At 39.6% G+C, this 18845-nt stretch overlaps 2 protein-coding genes across 2 annotated transcripts; both read right to left on the bottom strand.

Annotated features, from left to right (window-relative positions):
- Positions 1 to 5627: 5627 nt before the first annotated feature.
- cdkn1bb (cyclin-dependent kinase inhibitor 1Bb) lies at positions 5628 to 9563 on the bottom strand. Its single transcript, XM_053481334.1, has 3 exons — positions 8806 to 9563; positions 8521 to 8620; positions 5628 to 7075 (listed from the first exon to the last, which is right to left on the bottom strand). The coding sequence occupies exons 1-2, from the start codon at positions 9206 to 9208 to the stop codon at positions 8532 to 8534; spliced, it is 492 nt and encodes a 163-aa protein (XP_053337309.1). The 5' UTR covers positions 9209 to 9563; the 3' UTR covers positions 5628 to 7075; positions 8521 to 8531.
- Positions 9564 to 10410: 847 nt separating this feature from the next.
- On the bottom strand, positions 10411 to 17054 carry yars2 (tyrosyl-tRNA synthetase 2, mitochondrial). The gene is made up of 5 exons (XM_053481323.1): positions 15704 to 17054; positions 14654 to 14821; positions 13643 to 13798; positions 12667 to 12837; positions 10411 to 11307 (listed from the first exon to the last, which is right to left on the bottom strand). Exons 1-5 carry the CDS (start codon positions 16564 to 16566, stop codon positions 11148 to 11150), a joined length of 1518 nt encoding a protein of 505 aa, XP_053337298.1. The 5' UTR covers positions 16567 to 17054; the 3' UTR covers positions 10411 to 11147.
- Between the last annotated feature and the right edge of the window lie 1791 nt (positions 17055 to 18845).

Here is an 18845-nt window from a genome sequence, read left to right as displayed (position 1 = left end):
GTGAGTATCCAAAATGACTTTGTGTAAAACTCCATTTAATTATGTACACACATTAATTCATTATACTGTATTAAGTGTCAGTTCATTTGGAAGACTGTGGAGACAAATCCAAACTAATTGAATTCATTATCACATAAGGAAAAAAATAATATTTAAATGATAACAGATAAATAATGATTTATTTATAATAACTATACACCATGTAGCCAAAAGTATGTGGACACCAAGCCATCCGCCTGTTTTTCTCCCAAACAAATACCACAAAGTTGGAAGTGTGGAATTGTATAGGATGTTTTGTGTGCTGTAACTTCATGAAGCACGTGGTTGTGCCTAGATTGAAGCTCTTGTGGCTGAATGGAAAAATCCCCACAGCCATGCCCTAAAATCTAGGGGAAAGCTGTCTCGAAAGAGTGGAGGTTATTATAACAGCTAAGTGGAGACTTACCCTGAAAAAAAATGTGAGTAGGTGTAATGGTCAAATGTTTGGTCATAATTAAAATATTGAACTGCTTTTAAGATTGCTGTTGTACAAGCCTTAATGCTAGATGCTGTGTTGTGCTTTATGGAAACATAAAATAATTTAAGAAGTAATTTTTAAGTTATATTTTATTTTTTTCTTTATAACAAATGTGCAAAGATGTTTTTTTTTTTTTTTTCAAATTCAGTTTAGTTGTTGCAAAAGGTAAAAAAGAAAAAATAAAAAGAAAAAATGGTTCCCTTTTAAATTTAAGTAGGCCTTGAGGTTCTAGCTCATTGTGTCCTTGGTTGACTTATCATATAGCATTCTATAGCTATATGTATGTCAAAATCATGTAATGCAAATGTTGACTTTCACTACCCTGTTGTTATTCTATAAAGGAGAGCATCCACTCAGAGGATGGAAGGCAGAGGCACTCCGCCCAATCCTTGTGAACTCTTCATAACAGCAGTCTCTCTCTCTCTCTCTCTCTCCCTTTCTATCTATCAGATGAGGGCCTTTGTCTGTCTAGGAGACCCAGACACAACAGTGCTTGGAGTCACACAATCCCACAATGGTTCAGTCCACAAAGCCACACACAAGTGAACAATATGACCATCTCTAAAGCAAGCGGAAGGGAGTAGGTAGGGTGGGGGTGGAAGTGGGGGGTTAAGGTCATGCACCTGCACCCTAAGAGCCCTCAAAGGCTTGATGCAGGTGTCTTCGTGTTGATTTTTACTCCATTGCCTTTGTTTTTGTTTGTTTGTTTTTTGTTTTTTACAGACCTACAGCTTTTTGCTTGAGGGGATGTTTAAGTGGGACCACCTTTTATACCATACCATACTCCAGAAACACCCATCTTACATTCCACCTGGCAACAATATAGATGCTCATAAACAGAAGTTATTTGTGTAAATTAGAATATATGAAGAATGGGTAAAACCTCTGTAGTTTACCGGTTGGTAAGCTGATGGTAGCATTAAATTATGCATCACAGTTCCATCCATTGCTCCTTCATACATACTCATTCGTCTTTATCTACATTTCTATCAAGTTTTTCGGAGTTTCAGATATATATAGAAAACTTAACATTTGTTAATTTATTTATACATAATTACCTAAATTTACACAACCTTTAAAACGTATTTTCTAATGCAACTATATTTTGGAAAATGATTTCATCATATTTGCTCATGTTAAGTAGTATTTTTGTATACTATTTCCTGTGTTTATTCTTATGTTGCAGTCATACTGTCATTCCATTATTAGTTCTTTTTTTAAAATCAGTATTCTCCAGCTGCCGAAATCATACACAGAATGATAATTAAACTATTAACCAGAAATCTACCACTCCGTGTCAGAGTGTGACAGAGGGGTTAAGTTTGTTTTTCTCTAGCTGATTTTCTAAAGGAAGTGTAATGAGGAAGGAAGTAGCTATATGCTGTATAGGTTGTAGTAAATAAAACCTCACAGTCCTGTGTCTTACTGTAAATGCTCGATGTCTGTTTTCAGCAATGGTTTAGAGATTCCACGTAACCTGATCTGACTCTGACAGTTTGGGTAAAAGTGTTTTTGGGGACCAACAAGCTACAGCCTAGAATTTATAATCTACAGTATGTAAATTCTTAACACAAGTTTTAACACAAGTAAATTCTTAACACAATAGTCTTCGTTATTGCCGCGGGCAGTGAGAGACACCTGGATAGCTCCTTGTGTGTATGTATACACATGGCAAGACCTTTAATCAAAATCGTGTAGTAACGTATCATGTAGTATTTTGATGTAAATACTGTACTACCATAATTCAGCTCTTTTTTTCAATTCATACACTTGGTGGACTAAATGTAGATAATACAGAGCAAGCTGTTCAACTTGAGAGAACATACAGAGCTATGGCTATCCGAGGCTGGTCCTATCTCACCCATTTCTAGCTCAGGGAGTGAGCTGCTGTACAGGTGAAACGCAAAAAAATGTTAATATCGTGCAAAAGTTCATTTATTTCAGTACTGCAACTTAAAGGTGAAACTAATATATAAGATCATATATATATTGGACCTTGTACCAGTACTTGGTTTGGGCCCCTTTTGCAGCAATTACTGTCTTAATGCGGCGTGGCATGGAAGCTATCAGCCTTTGGCACTGCTGAGGTGTTATTGAAGACCAGGATGCTTCAATAGTGGCCTTTAGCTCTTCTGCATTATTTGGTCTCATATCTCTCATCTTTCTCTTGGCAATGCCCCATAGATTCTATGGGGTTCAAGGTCAGGTAAGTTTGCTGGCCAATCAAGCACAGTAATCTCACAGTCCTTAAACCAGGTTTTGGTGCTTTTGGGAGTAAGGGCAGGTGCCAAGTCCTGCTGGAAAATGAAGTCAGCATCCCCATAAAGCTCGTCTGCGGAAGGAAGCATGAAGTGCTTCAAAATCTCCTGGCAGATGGCTGTGTTGACCCTGGACAATGAAGCACAGTGGACCAACACCAGCAGATGGCATGGCTCCCCAAATCAACACAGACTGTGGAAACTTCACACTGGACTTCAAGCATCTTGCAGAGTGTGCCTCTCCATTCTTCCTCCAGACTCTGGGTCCATTGTTTCCCTATGAGATGCAAAGAATGTGCAACAGACCAGTTTTTTTTTCTTTAGCCCAGGTAAGAAGCTTCTGACGTTTTTTGTTGTTCAGGAGCGGCTTGACAAGAGGAATACGACATTTGATGCCCATGTCCAGGATCCGTCTGTGTGTGGTGGCTCTTGATGCTCTGACTCCAGCCTCAGTCTACTCCTTATGAAAGTCCCCAACACTTTTGAATGGCCTTTTCCTGACACTCCTCTCCAGGCTGTGGTCATCCCTGCTGCTTGTGCACCTTTTTCCTTCACACTTTTCCCTTCCTACTACTTTTTGAGGCTTTGCCTTCTGATGGAGAATGTCAATGATGGGTTGATCAGGTCAGCAGTCTTTCCCATGATCGTGCTTTTTATTGAACTAGACTGAGAGACCATTTAAAGGCTCAGGAACCCTTTGCAGTTATTATGGCTTAATTACATGATTAGAGTGGGACACTATGCCTAGAATATTGAACAATTTCACAATATTCTATTTTTCTGAGATTGTGCTATTAATGATAATATTTATTATAGATTATTTATTAGATATAAAATTAAATACAAATTAAATCAATAAATAGAAGTTGCTTTCATATAATTGCAGTGGTGTGCTTGTGGAGGAAGGATACAACCTTAAAATTTAAATATCTTTCTGATACTAATCAGCTTTCATGAGCTGTATGCCATAATCATCTCAATTATGAATAATCAAGGCTTGAACTATCTTGCTTTGAATCTCATATACAGTATTAGTTTCACCTTTTAAGTTGCATTACTGAAATAAATGAACTTTTGCACAATATTCTAATTTTTCGAGTTTAATCTGTATATTGTAAGCATTTATTTTTATAAAACATTAACTAACCTGAATCTGAAAGAAAGAAAATGCTAGATTTCTGAAATTGTTTTTGGACTCTCTCTAGACATTGCTGTAATGCTTTTTTTTTCTCTGTACTTGGGTAAGATTAACCCATTAGATTATGTTATAACAACTGGATAGCTAAGAATAGCTATGCTATTCTTGCACTCATCTAACTAGTGTATAATTGTTTGATTAACTTGAACATCTGCTGCCCTGACTCTGCTGGCAGATATAGCCCTTGGCTATGGGATGTTTCTCCTTGGATTAGTCAGTTTAGTAGTATAATCGGATCAAAATCTGTGAAATATGCCTTGTTTAAGTTTTAAAATGTAAAAAACGAAGATGATCCTGGGTTCCACTACTTCTCTTATCTCTCAGACCAAAGTCTGCTCGCTGAACAAGTCTGCTGTCCCAAACTGTGATGTGCTTTGGCACCCTCAACCAGATCACCTGAATCACCACTATGAGGATACAGAAGTTCAGAAATCACTCATCAGTACGATCGAGTTTATTTATCTCATTAACTAATCACAATGCAGCACAAAATCCGCTGCAAAGGTGTATGTGAACACCAATACCTTAAATAGCAACCCTTTGGCACCTATTAAACTTGGTGTCTTAATAAATTGGTCTCACTTATGTGTTTATGCAGATTGTTGACTCAAAATGGTGTTTAAAAAAAATTGCAGTACAGTATGTTTTAAAAGAAAAAGAAAAGAAAATAGAAACATAAAAGTAAAACCAGAAGCTAAAAGGACAGTGGTGGCCTAACAATTGATGGTCTGGATTGTGTGACAAAACTAGAGATAGTGTGCCCAAGCCCCAGACCGTGCAGACTGCCATGGGCTGGCTCTTAGGCAAGTCCCTTAACCCTCTTTGCTCCAGGGGTGCTGTATCATGGCTGTCCCTGTGCTAAAACCCCAATCTGGAATATGTGCGGGAAGAGAAAAGAATTTCACTGTATTGTAAATCATATTTCACAAATAAAGGCTTCTTCTTCTTCATTGCTAGATGATTCTGCGTTGTGGTTGTATCCAGGATATCTGTGCAAAGTCCTATCGCGCGAAAAATATAAATCTATTAACATTGAAGCATTCCATGACAGTGAGCCACGGATTGTTCACTCCTGTACCTGGTACAGTGTCAGATCTTATTAAATCAATCCTCAGAACAACTCTCATTTGCCATAAAGGAAACACATGGGGGAGCTTACTCAGCAGCAGGCATCTTCACATTGGTGTAGAGGCTGGCTGGATGCCAGTCATTATTTTGATATGCCATTCTGTATGAAGCATCTGTCTTCATGGGAACACCACCCCAAAAAGTCTATTCTTGCTTCCTTAATATTACTGCATTTCTACCACCTACATTTCTACATTCTGTATAGAAACTCACACAGGCTAGCTGTTGGTCTTCACTGCATGTTCATGTTAGATCAGTGACTGCCAATTAAGCTGCAGGCTATGAATAAGGGCTGCTGGTAATGGTAATATTTATTATATATTATTTATTAGATATAAAATTAAATGCTAATTAAATCAATAAATAGAAGTTGCTTTCATATAATTGCAGTGGTGTGCCTGTGGAGTCAGAATACAACCTTATAATTTAAATATCTTTCTGATATTAATAAGGCCTATTTCAGTTCAAGAAAGCATGTAGTTTTCAGAACCCTCAAAAAAGAAGTCACAAAAAATTACAATCTCCATTATAATTTAATTCTCTTTTAATTGATTTCAGCACATTGTTTAACCACTCATAACAAAAACTGCACATACCGAAATATTTAGTTTTTCTTCCTTTTTCTTTTATCAGGCTCAGTTTGCAACCTTACACAACAATTTGTTAAAATATTTTTTTTTTTTACATTTTAAAAAATAACTCAAATGCCACTTTGGACTTTGGATAATTATAACCAAACATTTTAAACAAAAAAAAAAAAAAAGAAAAAAAAAACATAAATAAGTTAGTTTTAATTTTCTCAGTGTTTTTACAAAGTTATGTACACAGGTATGCTTCAAAGTTTAAACAAATACACAGGCTGTGTAGTCTACTGAAATATTAATTTATACTTTCTTTTCTATAAATAACATTATGTGTCATCATTAACCACAGAATCAAATGGGAGTGTAGGTGCATACAGCTGAGAGAGATTTCTGATATTACACAAAATGTGAAGGAGTGCTGGAGTAAAACTTAGTGAAATGAAACAGGAAAATTAAAATAAGGCCATCAGTAGAAAATTTCATTTAAAAAGAAATAAAAGATACATAAAGAATAATTTATAAATGAGTGAAGGACACTAGTCTTTCAGTAAGTGCCTCACATGGTGATAATACTGGTTGATGCTACGTGGTTTGACCTTGTCTATAACTGAACATTATCGGTCAGCTGTCCTAATCAAAATCAGAGATATAAGTTACATGTAATAATAATTTAGATTAGCTAGCAATTTTAGATGAGCTCTGCGTTATCTACAGAGAGTACAGTTTCTATGAGGTTTTCTTTAGAAGAGAGCAACCAGAGAGGCTAGAAGCACACTGATCTACACAAGACCAAGTGATTTATGTACCATGTAGCACCCGAGTGCTGTAGGTGTGCACAGCTGTTTGAGCATGTATGGACTCTCCAGTGGGTTTCAGTGACAGAAGAAAAACAACAACAAAAAAAATTATTTGTAAAAAGCAATGTAAAATAGGCTACACCACCTTAGAGGAAAAAAAAAAAAAAAAAAAAAAAAAAAACACACAAAAGTAACAGTATTCTGGGGAAAAAGAATTATTAAAAAAAAAAAATGAAACCCCTTAAATTGCAGCTCTTCAAGTCAATTGGAATTCACCTAGTCCAAAATAAACAAGTAATAACAAAAAACATAATGTATTATGTGCTACATACAAAATAAAAATATGTACACAGGTAGCAAGAAAAAAAAATGAGCACAAAAGGAGATTAAACCTAATTGCACACTGCTACATAGACTGCTTTTGAGGCAGTTGATTTTTTTTTTTTAGTGCCACAATGTTTGTTTCAGTGCTTGTCCAGTCTCCCTGCTCTTTACACCGATAGATAAGCCTTTCCTTTTCTATCATTCTTCACTCCGTGCATTTTCATTTGCCAAGCACTGAAGCCGTCAGGAGCGAGAGAACTTCCTCAGCTCTGGAAAAACAGACCAGCACATGCACGTTAGTAGGTACTTTAGTCAAAATGCAAACATTGCTTCAATTAAACACAATTTAGATCTTGCCAAATACAGTGATTTGGCGAGACAAATATACAACACTATGATTTTTTTTTTTTTCAAAAGGAACACAACTGCACATCAAGTGCTTCCTCAAATTTCACAGGCATGCAAGTGTTTGAAGATAGCACATAGTCTGCCTGACAAACTTTCCTAACCTTTGCACACTTGGTTGTGTAAATATTCCAATTGACAGCCAAGCCATTGACATCATCCCTGAGGCAACAGCAGCCTACCCTTGCATCAGTCCCAAGTATGAGTAATTAAAAAGCCAATCTGAAATACACGCTAATGATCCAAACATGTACTTAGCTCAAAGTCTTTTATATGGATTGGTGTATTCCCTCATGCACGCACACACTCAAATATAAAATGAATGTTGATAAAAAAAAAAAATCTATATCACACCATAGCCTTGAACCAACTGCCTAAAGTAAAATGTTGAACAATTTTACATCACTACTACTATTAATAATAATAATAATTATTATAACAAATAATACATTTTTTTTTTGTATTATTACTATTAATATCATTGCTGTATAGGTGTGTCTGTAAAGTCGTTACTAGTTGGACTGTGTGTAGTTTGTTGGTGGGTGTAAATGTTTTAAAAGGTCAGAGCTCGCTGACGTGTTACTACACTGTTTTCAAGCAGCTTCTCACTTACAGACACGCGCACACACAGCTAGTACTAGAGTAGTAGTAGTAATAAAAGCAAAATGCATTAACCCTTTACTACACCACAGATCACTGATGATGCTTTAACACTCTTTTAGCAGCATGAATTTTATGAAAAGGAGACATTTGTTAGAGAGATTAAAACCCCAATAACTTTGTCTAATAAGTCATCACTTGACATAATCACATTTCATTAAAATTCTTCTGTCTCTGTGTGTGTTTGTGCAATAATTTTTTCCCTCCTGTAAACAGGCACAGTGTTCCCATAATCATATTAAAGTAAGAACATATCACATTGGCTTGACAATGACAAAAAGTAGTATTACAGTGTGTGTGTGTGTGTGTGTGTGTGTGTGTGTAGTCAGTTCCTGCTGTGTGTATGCTGGTGGTGTAAGTTAGACCTGCATGTGGATGGTGTAATTACTCATGTAGTATTGTTTGTTATTACAGTTTGTCCGCTTTTGAAGTGCAGATGGAAATGAGCTAATGGCTAACTCTTGGTGCGAGTCTGAGGAAGAATGTTTTGCTACGTGGTTTCCTGACAAACACACACAGTCTTCACAACACTACAGTCAAAACTTCAGGTGCAGCCAAAGAGAAAAGGAAATGTCTGCTGACGTCGAGAGGAGACATGAGTGTACACACTCCGGGGTGTGTGTGTGTGTGTGGTTAAAGAGCCGCTTACCTCCGCGGTGTTTACGTGTGTCTCGGCGGACTGCATTTCTTCGGTGTGTGAGGAGTTTCTTCTGAACAGGTGCGCGGGCGTTTATTTGGACTCGACGAGTCTAAAACAAAATGAAGAAAAAAAAATAGTTCACACATACACTTGTACATACAACGAGAGCTGCATTATAAACTGTGTAAAACCCTGAGAAATGTAAAACAAACTAGCTATGTTGCTAAGCGGCTAAGTAAAGACATTCACACACAAAATAATAATAATAATAATAATAATAATAAACAAACATACCGACACACGCGGGCTGTCTTCTCCTCTTGTCCGTCCTGTCGGTTTGTTTCTCGGCTCTGTCCTCTTTCCCCTCGGTAAGTCCACAGTTTAGCTCCACTGCGTTATGATTCCCGCTCGGCTGCTCCGCCGCGCCGCTGTAAAAGCTCGGCAAGTCCCGGCTCAGCCTCCAGATGAACCTGGCGTTGGGCCGCGGAGTGTGTGTGGAGAAGTCGAAGCCCCAGCTCTCCGCCGCCGCCTCTTCCATCGCCCTCAGGTGGCCCGTTAACTCCCTCTTTAACTCCTCGTGATCCACCGGACCGAACAGAGTCCTGCACGCTGACGGCTTGGGCTGCTGATCCGCCAGCCGCGTCGCGTCCATCCTCTCCAGGGTCGGGCTGCCGTTCGACAGGCGCACGTTAGACATGCTGCTGCTGGTGGTTTTACAGCTTGGGAAATTTTGAAAATATTACACGCATACACGCACAATAAAAAAAGTAGAAAGTCCAGTTTAGTTTCCTCTTGGTCCACCAAAACAACAAGGCGTCAAAAATACCCCAGTGGCCCCGAGCGCGCGCGCGCATGCCACGCAGGAGACACTAGTTTAAAGCCCCCGAGCGAGCGATCGAGAGAGAGAGAGAGAGAGAGAGACAGAGAGAGAGAGAGAGATTTCCTCCTCCGGAGCATCAAAACAAAATGCGCTCACGACGGACGGCCACTCCTGTCAACTTCAGCTTCGTAGTAAAAAAGGAAGAAATAACAGGAGGCTTTTCGGTGCCCAATATGGCGATAGAGGGGAGGCTAACCCGAGCAGGGGAGAAAAAAACATGATTGACACAAAGAGCTATTTAAACGTAGACGGACAGTGATTGGTTAAAAGTAGTAGCTCCGCCTCCGCTACGACGCACTGCTTCTGGGATTGCACCTCCCCCACCCTAAGACCAGAAAACCCTGCTTACACACACTCTTACACACGCACGTTTACACACACGCCTACAAATGCTTCTGCTGCATTTAAACGAAAACAAAAATCCCTTATTGTCTTTCTCAGAATTATTTTCTTCACCAAGCTTTCAGTAGTTTTGGTTTCTTTTAGCATTTTGAGGTTATTTCCAGTAGTTTAACACTTCCCGTTTGTGTGTCTCTCTTCAAGCCATGATAAATTAAATATATAAATTGTTAATGAGATTTCCAGGGCTTTTTGTTGTTCTGCTGAATGACATTACGGTCATGTTGTTGTTTTTTATCCCCATACAATGTGAAATGTCAGTCTTCCAGAAAATCTGCGGTTCAAACAGTCCTGTCTGTTTCTACAAGTAAGGAGTCAGCACTTTCAGAACTGATCCCACTCAGATTAAATCATGCAAGCACAGGTCACAGACTCAGCAGTGCAACCAAACCACACAGCACTTTTCTCCTTAATCCAGGTCATTCTTTCACTCTATCTGGTGTTGCTTATCACTGACCTTCAATAACAAACTCATGCGGTGCACAATTCCTTTTAGTCACAGTGTCCTTAATTTTCATTATTTTATACTTTTTTGCAAATTGCGATTTCAAAAACAAATGAATGACATAAGTCTATATCTACTCAGTATAGGTATTTGAAATAAAGCCCCTGATAACATGCATATTTTGAGGATAAAATGTTGGTCCTCATTCCAGTGTTACATTTATTTCAGAAGTAGTAATGTCTGAGACATTTTGCCATTATGGTATATTAAATATAACAATAACTTGCTATTGAAATCACTTAAAGGGGAAAAGGATATTGCAAATGATTTCACTACTACAACTTACAAGGTTGTACTACACTTCATGCACCTGAAGTTCTTCTGAATACTGGTACTTGCGGTGTTGTTTTTTTTCCACTAATCCCAGTTCACTTGATTCAACCAATGTGTATAAAGTAGGTGAATTTGAGGAGAGCAAATAAAAAAAAGTTAAAAAAATTAAAATAAAAATGCACTACAGGGCTTGCTTTAATTTATAAAACTTAGAAATGGATTTCAAAATGTACAAGTGTCAAGAAAAAAATACTTGACTGACATCTCGTGGCAAAATGTTGAACTGCACTTTAAAACCCATCATCCAAAAGGTGAACATTTTCCTGTTGCTTAAGATGTAAACAGTTTGTGCATGCATTTGTGCCGCACACGATACAGCATTTAACAGGATATTTTCTCTGTTCTTCTTTAGTTCTGCAACATGTCTCCTTGTAGCTGGTGTCTTCCTCTTCCAAAATCCACATGTCAGCAGTCCTTTTGGCTCCATTCACATCACTTTGCTTACGGCATGTAACAGGAGTCCACATCCAGTACATCAGTTGTACAGATTTATTAATTTATCCATATTGATAATTTCAATCACATGCTCAGCCACTTAATGATGTAAAAGTTTTTTTTGCCAACTCGGATTAGACTTAGTCCATTTGAGAGGATGTGCTGACCAGGGACCAGTACCTGCTCAGGGTTAGAGACCCTTTGGTGGTTCATCCACACACCGCCATCACTTATCATCTGATACCTGAGACATAAAGCAAGTTTTAAGAATTCAATTCAGTACAATTAAATTGTCTTCCATATGATAGAAATCCTGTGTGTTCATCTTCTGTTGTAGCCCACCTGCCTCAGTGTTGTTTAATGGTTAATTTAACCTTCCTATCAGCTTACACAGCCTTGTCATTCTTATCAATCTGATTTATTGGACATTTCCATCCATGTAACTGCTGGTCGCTGATTATTATTGTTTTGAAGATTCTGTACCTGTCTAGCATCTACAACCATTTTAAGTCAAAGTAACTGAGATTATTTAAATCCCTTCACCTGAATATGCATGATTTATGTATTGCACACTGCTGCTACATGGCTGAAGGGTAAGAAGGAAAGTATGAAGGGTAAGAAGTATGTATGAAGGGTAAGAAGGAAAGTACTTGAGGCGATGCACCAATCATGTATATTGACCACTGTACAAGCCTCTGGAAGCAGTGGTATGATCTGGGGTTGCTTCTGTTGGTCAGTTCTGGGCTCAGCAGTCAGTTGTTCATCTGAATTTGATGAACAATAATTTAATCTAATGAACAGGTTATCACATTTATGCATTTTGTTCTTCCTGGATGGCACGGCCATATTCCGCGAGTCGACATGTGAAAGAATGGCTTTGGCAGCAAGAGCCAAATACAACCTGTTTAAGCCTATTTTGAGACAAATGTTACTAATTGTAAGCATACATTAATTGTTCTGTTGGTAGATAATTTTGTTAAAAATTGGTCAGCAGACTACCTGGATATAATGATCAATCAGGTTTTTCCATCAATGGATTTTTTTCTCCCTTGATGGCATGGGCATATTCCAAGATGGCAATGCCAGGATTCATCGGGTTCAAATTGTGAAAGAGTGGTTCAGAGAGTCTAGACCTTAACCAAATTGAGAATCTTTGGAATTTGCTGGAAAAAACTTTACGCAGCAGTCAGATTCTCCCAGCATCCCAAGATCTTGTAGAGAAATTAATCTGACTCTAAATAGAAATAAACGTTGTGACATTGCATAAGCTTTTTGTAACAATGCAACAGCTGTAATCAAAGCAAAAGTCGGTTTAATGAAATATTAGTGTGCGTGATTTTTTGTTGGCCAGACAGTGTATTTGCTTTGTTTTAATCTAAATCTAATATTACAAAACAGATATATTTGACCAGATTTAAGATCTTTTCACTTACTACACTTTAATATGACTTTTTTCAGTGTATGTGCAAATGCACCAGCTCACAAATTCTGAAACAGCTACTAAGCACTGTTATTATTTATGGTGTACGCTTGTACTGGTTATTAAACACTGCTTAATGTTTGTAGGCATCTCTCTTTAAAAGTGACAAACATGAATTCATACCCTCTTGGTCCCTCAGGAATGGCCTGGCTCCGACGGCAGGCGTCCAGTACTGTGGTACCTGGTTCCAGAAAGAACTCCTTAAATGGAGCTTCTCTGAACAACTCCTTTAGTTCTGCATCATCCATCTGCTGCAGAGCCTCAATGCTGCTGTTGTACAGAGCGTTGGTGCATCTGAACACACAGATGAGTAATATAATATGTAAATTCTAGAGTGTTTTGTATAGTCATCCTTAATGACAACCCTTATAAACAATGTGTTTTCTGCTATACAGTAAGTAGTTCTAAATGCTACAGGTTTTTATGAGATGTAATATACATTAAACTTATAGCATACATTAACCTTATAGAATTTTACATTTCTTTGAAAGTAATAAAGGATGCCATTTCTACTGTGGCACAGGAGCATGACATTTTCCTCACTGCAACTAGGGTAAGAGACCAAGCTTGTTCCAGCTTGAAGAAAAGATTTGGCGAGGATGGACTGGAATGCTCCTGTGGCTAAATAGGCAAATCCCATTTAGCAAATTGGAAAGGCTTCAAAGAAAAATGGAGGACAGTACAACAGCAATTGAGAGGCTCAATCTGGAACAAGGTGTTTAACCCAGCCAGGTGGGTGTGTGTGGTGAGAGAAAGAGATAGTATAGCTGGTGGAGCTAGTGAGACACAAAGACATATGCGTGAGAGCATAAACCATGAATTAATGGCATGAAAGCTGCAAGTCCGGAACAAACCCAATTTATGTTTCTGAGTGTTAGGGATTTGTTCAGTTTTTGAACATGTGCTGAAAAGCGTGGATAAACATAAACCCAGAGATTGGTTACATTTCCACCCGCCTCCCAAGTCTTATTCCGTACCCTCACACATCGTCGGTCTACCGCATGATGGTCAGGGGTCTACCAACCTTCGGACAAGTAGTGCTTTTACCCTCCCAGACTGATGATACTGTTGTATAATACTCTTAGAGTAAGGTTCTGACCTTTTGGCACTTTCCAGCCCCTCCTTGCCATGCACCAGTTTGGTTACTTCAGCAGCAAGACGTTTGTGTGCTGTTCTCTTGCCCGGATCCTGCCGCTGCTGCTCCATCACCTTCTCCACCTCAGCCAATGGGAGGAAGGTGAAAAGCTTCAGGTACCTGAGATTTAAACATCAAAGAAAAGTTCTCCAAATTCATTTACACAAATTATCACAGATTCCAAACATTACAGCTTTCCAACTTGAGGATGTCACTCAGTCTTTTTTGAGCAAAAAACTATACAGTATATATATATATATATCTTTAAGTTCCATACATTGAAGGACCAGAAATGAGTCACAGAAAAAATGTCTGTTTGTATGTCTGTCCAGCCATACTCTGTCACACTATCGCAGCATCATGCAAAAAAAGCCATTTTGATAACCAAATTAGGATTGTGTCATCATAGTAACTCTACAGTATTATAACTTATGGAAAACTGAATGAAACTTATGAAAAGCTGTATTTGCCTGAAGTTAAATCTACGCCATTAATGAAATCAAAATGTTAGATAGAAAGGACATTGTAAGCAGTTTTGTGCCAGTTTACATCACAGCAATTGTCAATTTTTGGACAAATACATCGCTTTTTTTTGATCGAGGTGGGCATGCCAATAAGTGTCACTTAACACAAGCTTTTAGATACAAACTCTACAAACTCTTTACCCATCAATGACGGGTACTAATTAAACATAGCACCCCTGCTTTGGGATACTAAGCCAACTACACATTTTTTTTTTTAATTAATCATGCAGCCCGAGTAGTTGAGTGTCCAAACACTTTTGCATATAAAGTGTACTCAAAACAGTATGCACGACTTAGTTGCCATCAACTGATCTTCCTATTCACGTAAAATGATTAAGCATACTGTACATCATATGCTCTATATTGTTAAGCTAATTTTTACACAAACTCTATGTTTTCAGTCTGCAGCATTATGGTCAAAACTCCAAAAATTGCAAAGCCATCATCTTACTGCTCCACATTGTTGTCTGGAAGTCTGAGGAAATACTGGTAGAACTCAAAGGGAGAGGTTTTATTCCGGTTCAGCCAGACAGCGTTTCCTGCCGTCTTTCCCAGCTTATCGCCCATTGAGGTGGTCAACAGAGGAACTGTAAGTCCATATACTTCCTCTCCTGTTTTCCTGAAAACAAACAATAAAAAAACTTCAGTACTGACCTTGTCCATTTGTTAATCTTTAATAAGCACTTTCTTACCTGGTCAGGTTTACAGAGCCAATTTAGCATATCCAATACACTTACTAGGTTGTTTTTGGGAGGTTTGAGCAAAATTGTTATGGGCTGACAGCATGGCAGTATTAATGCCCAGTGTGCGGTTTTGGTTGAAATGGAAGTGGCTGCCTTGCAAAAATGGCGGTTAGGATCAGGGTAGTAAATACCTTAAAGTCAGGGCAGTATATGGTCTGTCTATATAGATACACTATATGGACAAATATTTGGCCAAATTAACGAAATATGGTGTTTTAATCAGGCCCCTTATCCAAAGTGAATGGCAGTCTTAATGCTTCAGCATACCAAGACATTTTGGACAATGCTATGCTTCCAACTTTGTGGCAACAGTTTGGAGAAGGCCATTTTCTATTCCAACATGACATGAAAGCAAGGACTATAAACACGTGGTCCGACAGACCCGCACAGAGCCCGGACCTCAACCCCAATCGAGAGATTACGAGTCAGGCCTTCTCGTCTGACACCAGGAATTCCCACAGAAACACTCTGAACTCTTGTGGACAGCCTTCCATGAAGCTGTTATAGCTCCAAAAGGGGGACAGGCTCCATATTGACGTATATGTATTTGGATACAATGTCATTGCAGAATTGGCCGAATACTTTTCATCCATGTAGTGGTGGAAGTAAAAGAACACAGCATTGACTATTCTAACAAAAAACACTGACACACATTTCCAAGCACATTCAGTTTGAACACCTTAGAGGAGTGAAAGTGAGACAGAGAGACAGAGGGAGTGGGCATGTCCGCAGTTCCTCCAGTGTCCCATCGCTCTTACTTGTGAATGAACTCGTGGCCGGACATCAGATTCCCGAGTTGATCTGTTCCCCCCAGCTGGATCCTGCAGCCGTGCACCTGGTTCAGGTAATAGAAGTCGAAGGCCTGGAAGAGCTGGTAGGAGAACTCGCTGAGACTCATGCCCTCGGGACTTTTTAAGCGGGACTGCACGCTGTGTCTGCTGAGCAGAGTGCCCATGCGGAAGTGGCGTCCCGTCTCGGACAGAAACTCCACCACGTTCCAGTCCCGGTACCAGCTGGCGTTGTTCAGCACGCGCACGGTGCCCAGTCTCTGCGGGTCGCTACAGAAATACAGCTCGTGGTTGGTGAAGATCTGCTGTAAGCCTTCCAGCACGGAGCGGCCGTTACTGTGTGCCGCGGCGGCCGACAGGCTCTCTCTCTCCCTGGATTTGCCGCTCGGGTCGCCGATCCGCGCCGTGGCTCCGCCGATCAGCGCGACCACGTGATGCCCGGCGTCGCGGAAGTGCAGCAGCCCGATGAGCGGCAGCAGGTGACCCGCGTGCAGGCTGTCGGCGGTCGGGTCGAAGCCGCAGTACACGGTCTGCTGGGCCGAATGCAGCAGCTGGGGCAGATCCACCTGAGCCGCGTTTTCAGGGAAAGACTCCTTCAAGAGTCCTCGTTCGTGCAGCGATGACAGAAATCCGGTTCTTCCGACCGCCGAAGTGCGAAAGGTAGCCTTCGGAAAGCAAACCGCAAACGAGCTTTTTAGAATGAAACCCGTTTTCCCTCGCCATCCTCCGCACAGGTTGCGGCCACAGGACGCCGCCATGTTCTCAGTGACGTGCTGAGTGACGCTCTCACTGCTGCCCCCTATTGGATAAAAACCTCGTTGACCTACTTTCATTTGGCAGCGCCATGTTAGGCAGAGTTAGACAAGTCTGTGTCTGTGAAGAGATCACAGCGTCTCTAACCTGAAGGAATCAGTCATGACTCGCTTCTTTCACATGGAGCTTTTATACACACATCTAATGAAGTAGTGCTGTCAGGTAGAATAGTGTTTGTCTGAATATAAAATAATGTTTTATTACACCTGTACTTAGACATACACTATATCGACTATAGTTTGTGGACACCTAAAGATCACACTCGTACGTTTTTTTTGGTTGTTTGTTTTTTTTTACAAATCTTTTTAGATTGTTAAAAATATCCCAAGTAGTGTCTGTTTAATGATGACCAGCAGATGGCGCCAAACTCAACAGATGGCACCAGGTTTGAGTCAACTTCTAGTAAAGACATGACTGTATAAAGCTTCCATAAATCAAACACTGCCTTTGCTTAGACTTTACCCCATTATTTAATGTGTTTATTATGCTAGACATGCAATGTACTTACTGTGTGAGGTTTACATTAAAGATTTGAAATGTAAATTTGCTTGTTCATCGAGTTATTTCTGTATTTCTGTGAGCACTTTATTAGGAACACTATACTAATACTGGGTAAGGCCCTCACTTTGCGCCCACAAAAACCTAAATTCTTCATGGCATGGCTTCCAAGATGTTATAAACATGTCTTTGAGATTCTGGTCCATGTTGACATGCATCTGGCAATTCCTGCAATTGTTTCATGTGTCGTTCATACTGTGAATCTCCCGTTCTAGTCCCACGTCCCAAATGTGTTCATTTAGATTCAGATCTAGAGACTGGCAAGGCTGCTGAGAAATACGGAACTCATTGTCATTTCCATGTAAACAGGCTGATGTGATTTTTTACTTTGGGACATGGTGCATTATAGGGCTGGACGTAGCCATTGGATGATAGTAAATTGTGGCCATAAAGGAAGGAACATGTTCAGCAACAGTACTCAAATAGGCAGTGACATTCAGGCCATGATTTATTAGTTGTAATGGCCCATAGTGTGCCAAGAAAACATTCTCCACACCATTACACTACCTACATCAGCCTGGACTGTTGACACAGGGCAGGTTGCGTCCATGGATTTATGCTGTTGCTGCCAAATTCTGACCCAATCACCTGTGTGCTTGAGCAATCATCAGACCAGACTATGTTTGTCCAATTTTGGTGAGCTTTTTGGTGTTCCTGGCCGACAAAAATGGAACCTGATGTAGTTTTCTGCTGTTGTAGCCCATCCACCTCAATCTCACCACACTTAGCCAAGTCAAACCATTCTGACCATTCTCTGTTAAGTTTGAGTAAATTACAATTCATACAGTATTTATTTTATTTAAATAAAATTTAAAAAGGAGTTTCCACAATATAATTTTTTTAAATAAATTTATACATCTGTGACTGTAAGTGAGATATATAGGCTTACTTTACAATAGAAGCCACATCAAATTAAAATAGAGAACAGAACTTGACAGACATGTACTATATGATGCTGGGTGTCTCTTTAGGGGCCCCACCACACCCTGGTCAGCACCATGGTCAGCAACTCCGTAACTACACTGGGCAGCATCATAACAACAACACGTGTACCCAGGGCTAGCTTTGAATATAGGGCACTGACTACGCCAAACTGTTCATGTTGTGGCAGACAAAAAGCTGCTTACTGCTCAAAACCACATTTTCTCTTAAATTAATTTACCCACCAGACTACGAGCACAAGATCTGGATTGACGCATATACACACACTCCTTTTAAAGAGTGCTTAACAATGAGCACCAACTATCTACAATTCCCACTTATTACAACAGAAGAAAAACTACTTTAGTGTCTTTTAATAATAACTGATTACATCAAACTGGCTGAAAATGCAAGAAGAAACCTTAGCAGCAGCAGAGGTTAGTAGTCTAGGAACCTCATAGTCTGGTACAGTATAATCGTACTGGCATAGCACTTAATATAGTACAATCAATTGCTCGTCACTCACACTGGTCAGTGATGTGGAGTCATGACTTGACTTTTTTCTCAAATTGTGGATAGCCTTGGAGAGTCGACCACACAAGTAAGGGAATATGATATTGTGGAATGAGTGCACCACAGCCACCTTCTTGATAAAGTCAAATGAAGAAAGCCATTACTCTACTCTCTAGCCTCGGAGGGAGAGCCACCTGGGACGGCTATCAGAATCCAAGGTTTTTCTTGCAGGAATAATCAATGACCACAAAGCCATGACACCACTGTAGGCCACAGTGAGGAAAGACTGGGTTGGTGCCAGTATTTT

Source organism: Clarias gariepinus, chromosome 2 (genome assembly GCF_024256425.1).
Source record: "Clarias gariepinus isolate MV-2021 ecotype Netherlands chromosome 2, CGAR_prim_01v2, whole genome shotgun sequence".
Taxonomy (NCBI): Eukaryota; Metazoa; Chordata; class Actinopteri; order Siluriformes; family Clariidae; genus Clarias; species Clarias gariepinus.
The sequence above is the reverse complement of the archived record's forward strand: the minus strand, read 5'-3'. Positions and strand labels throughout refer to the sequence as shown.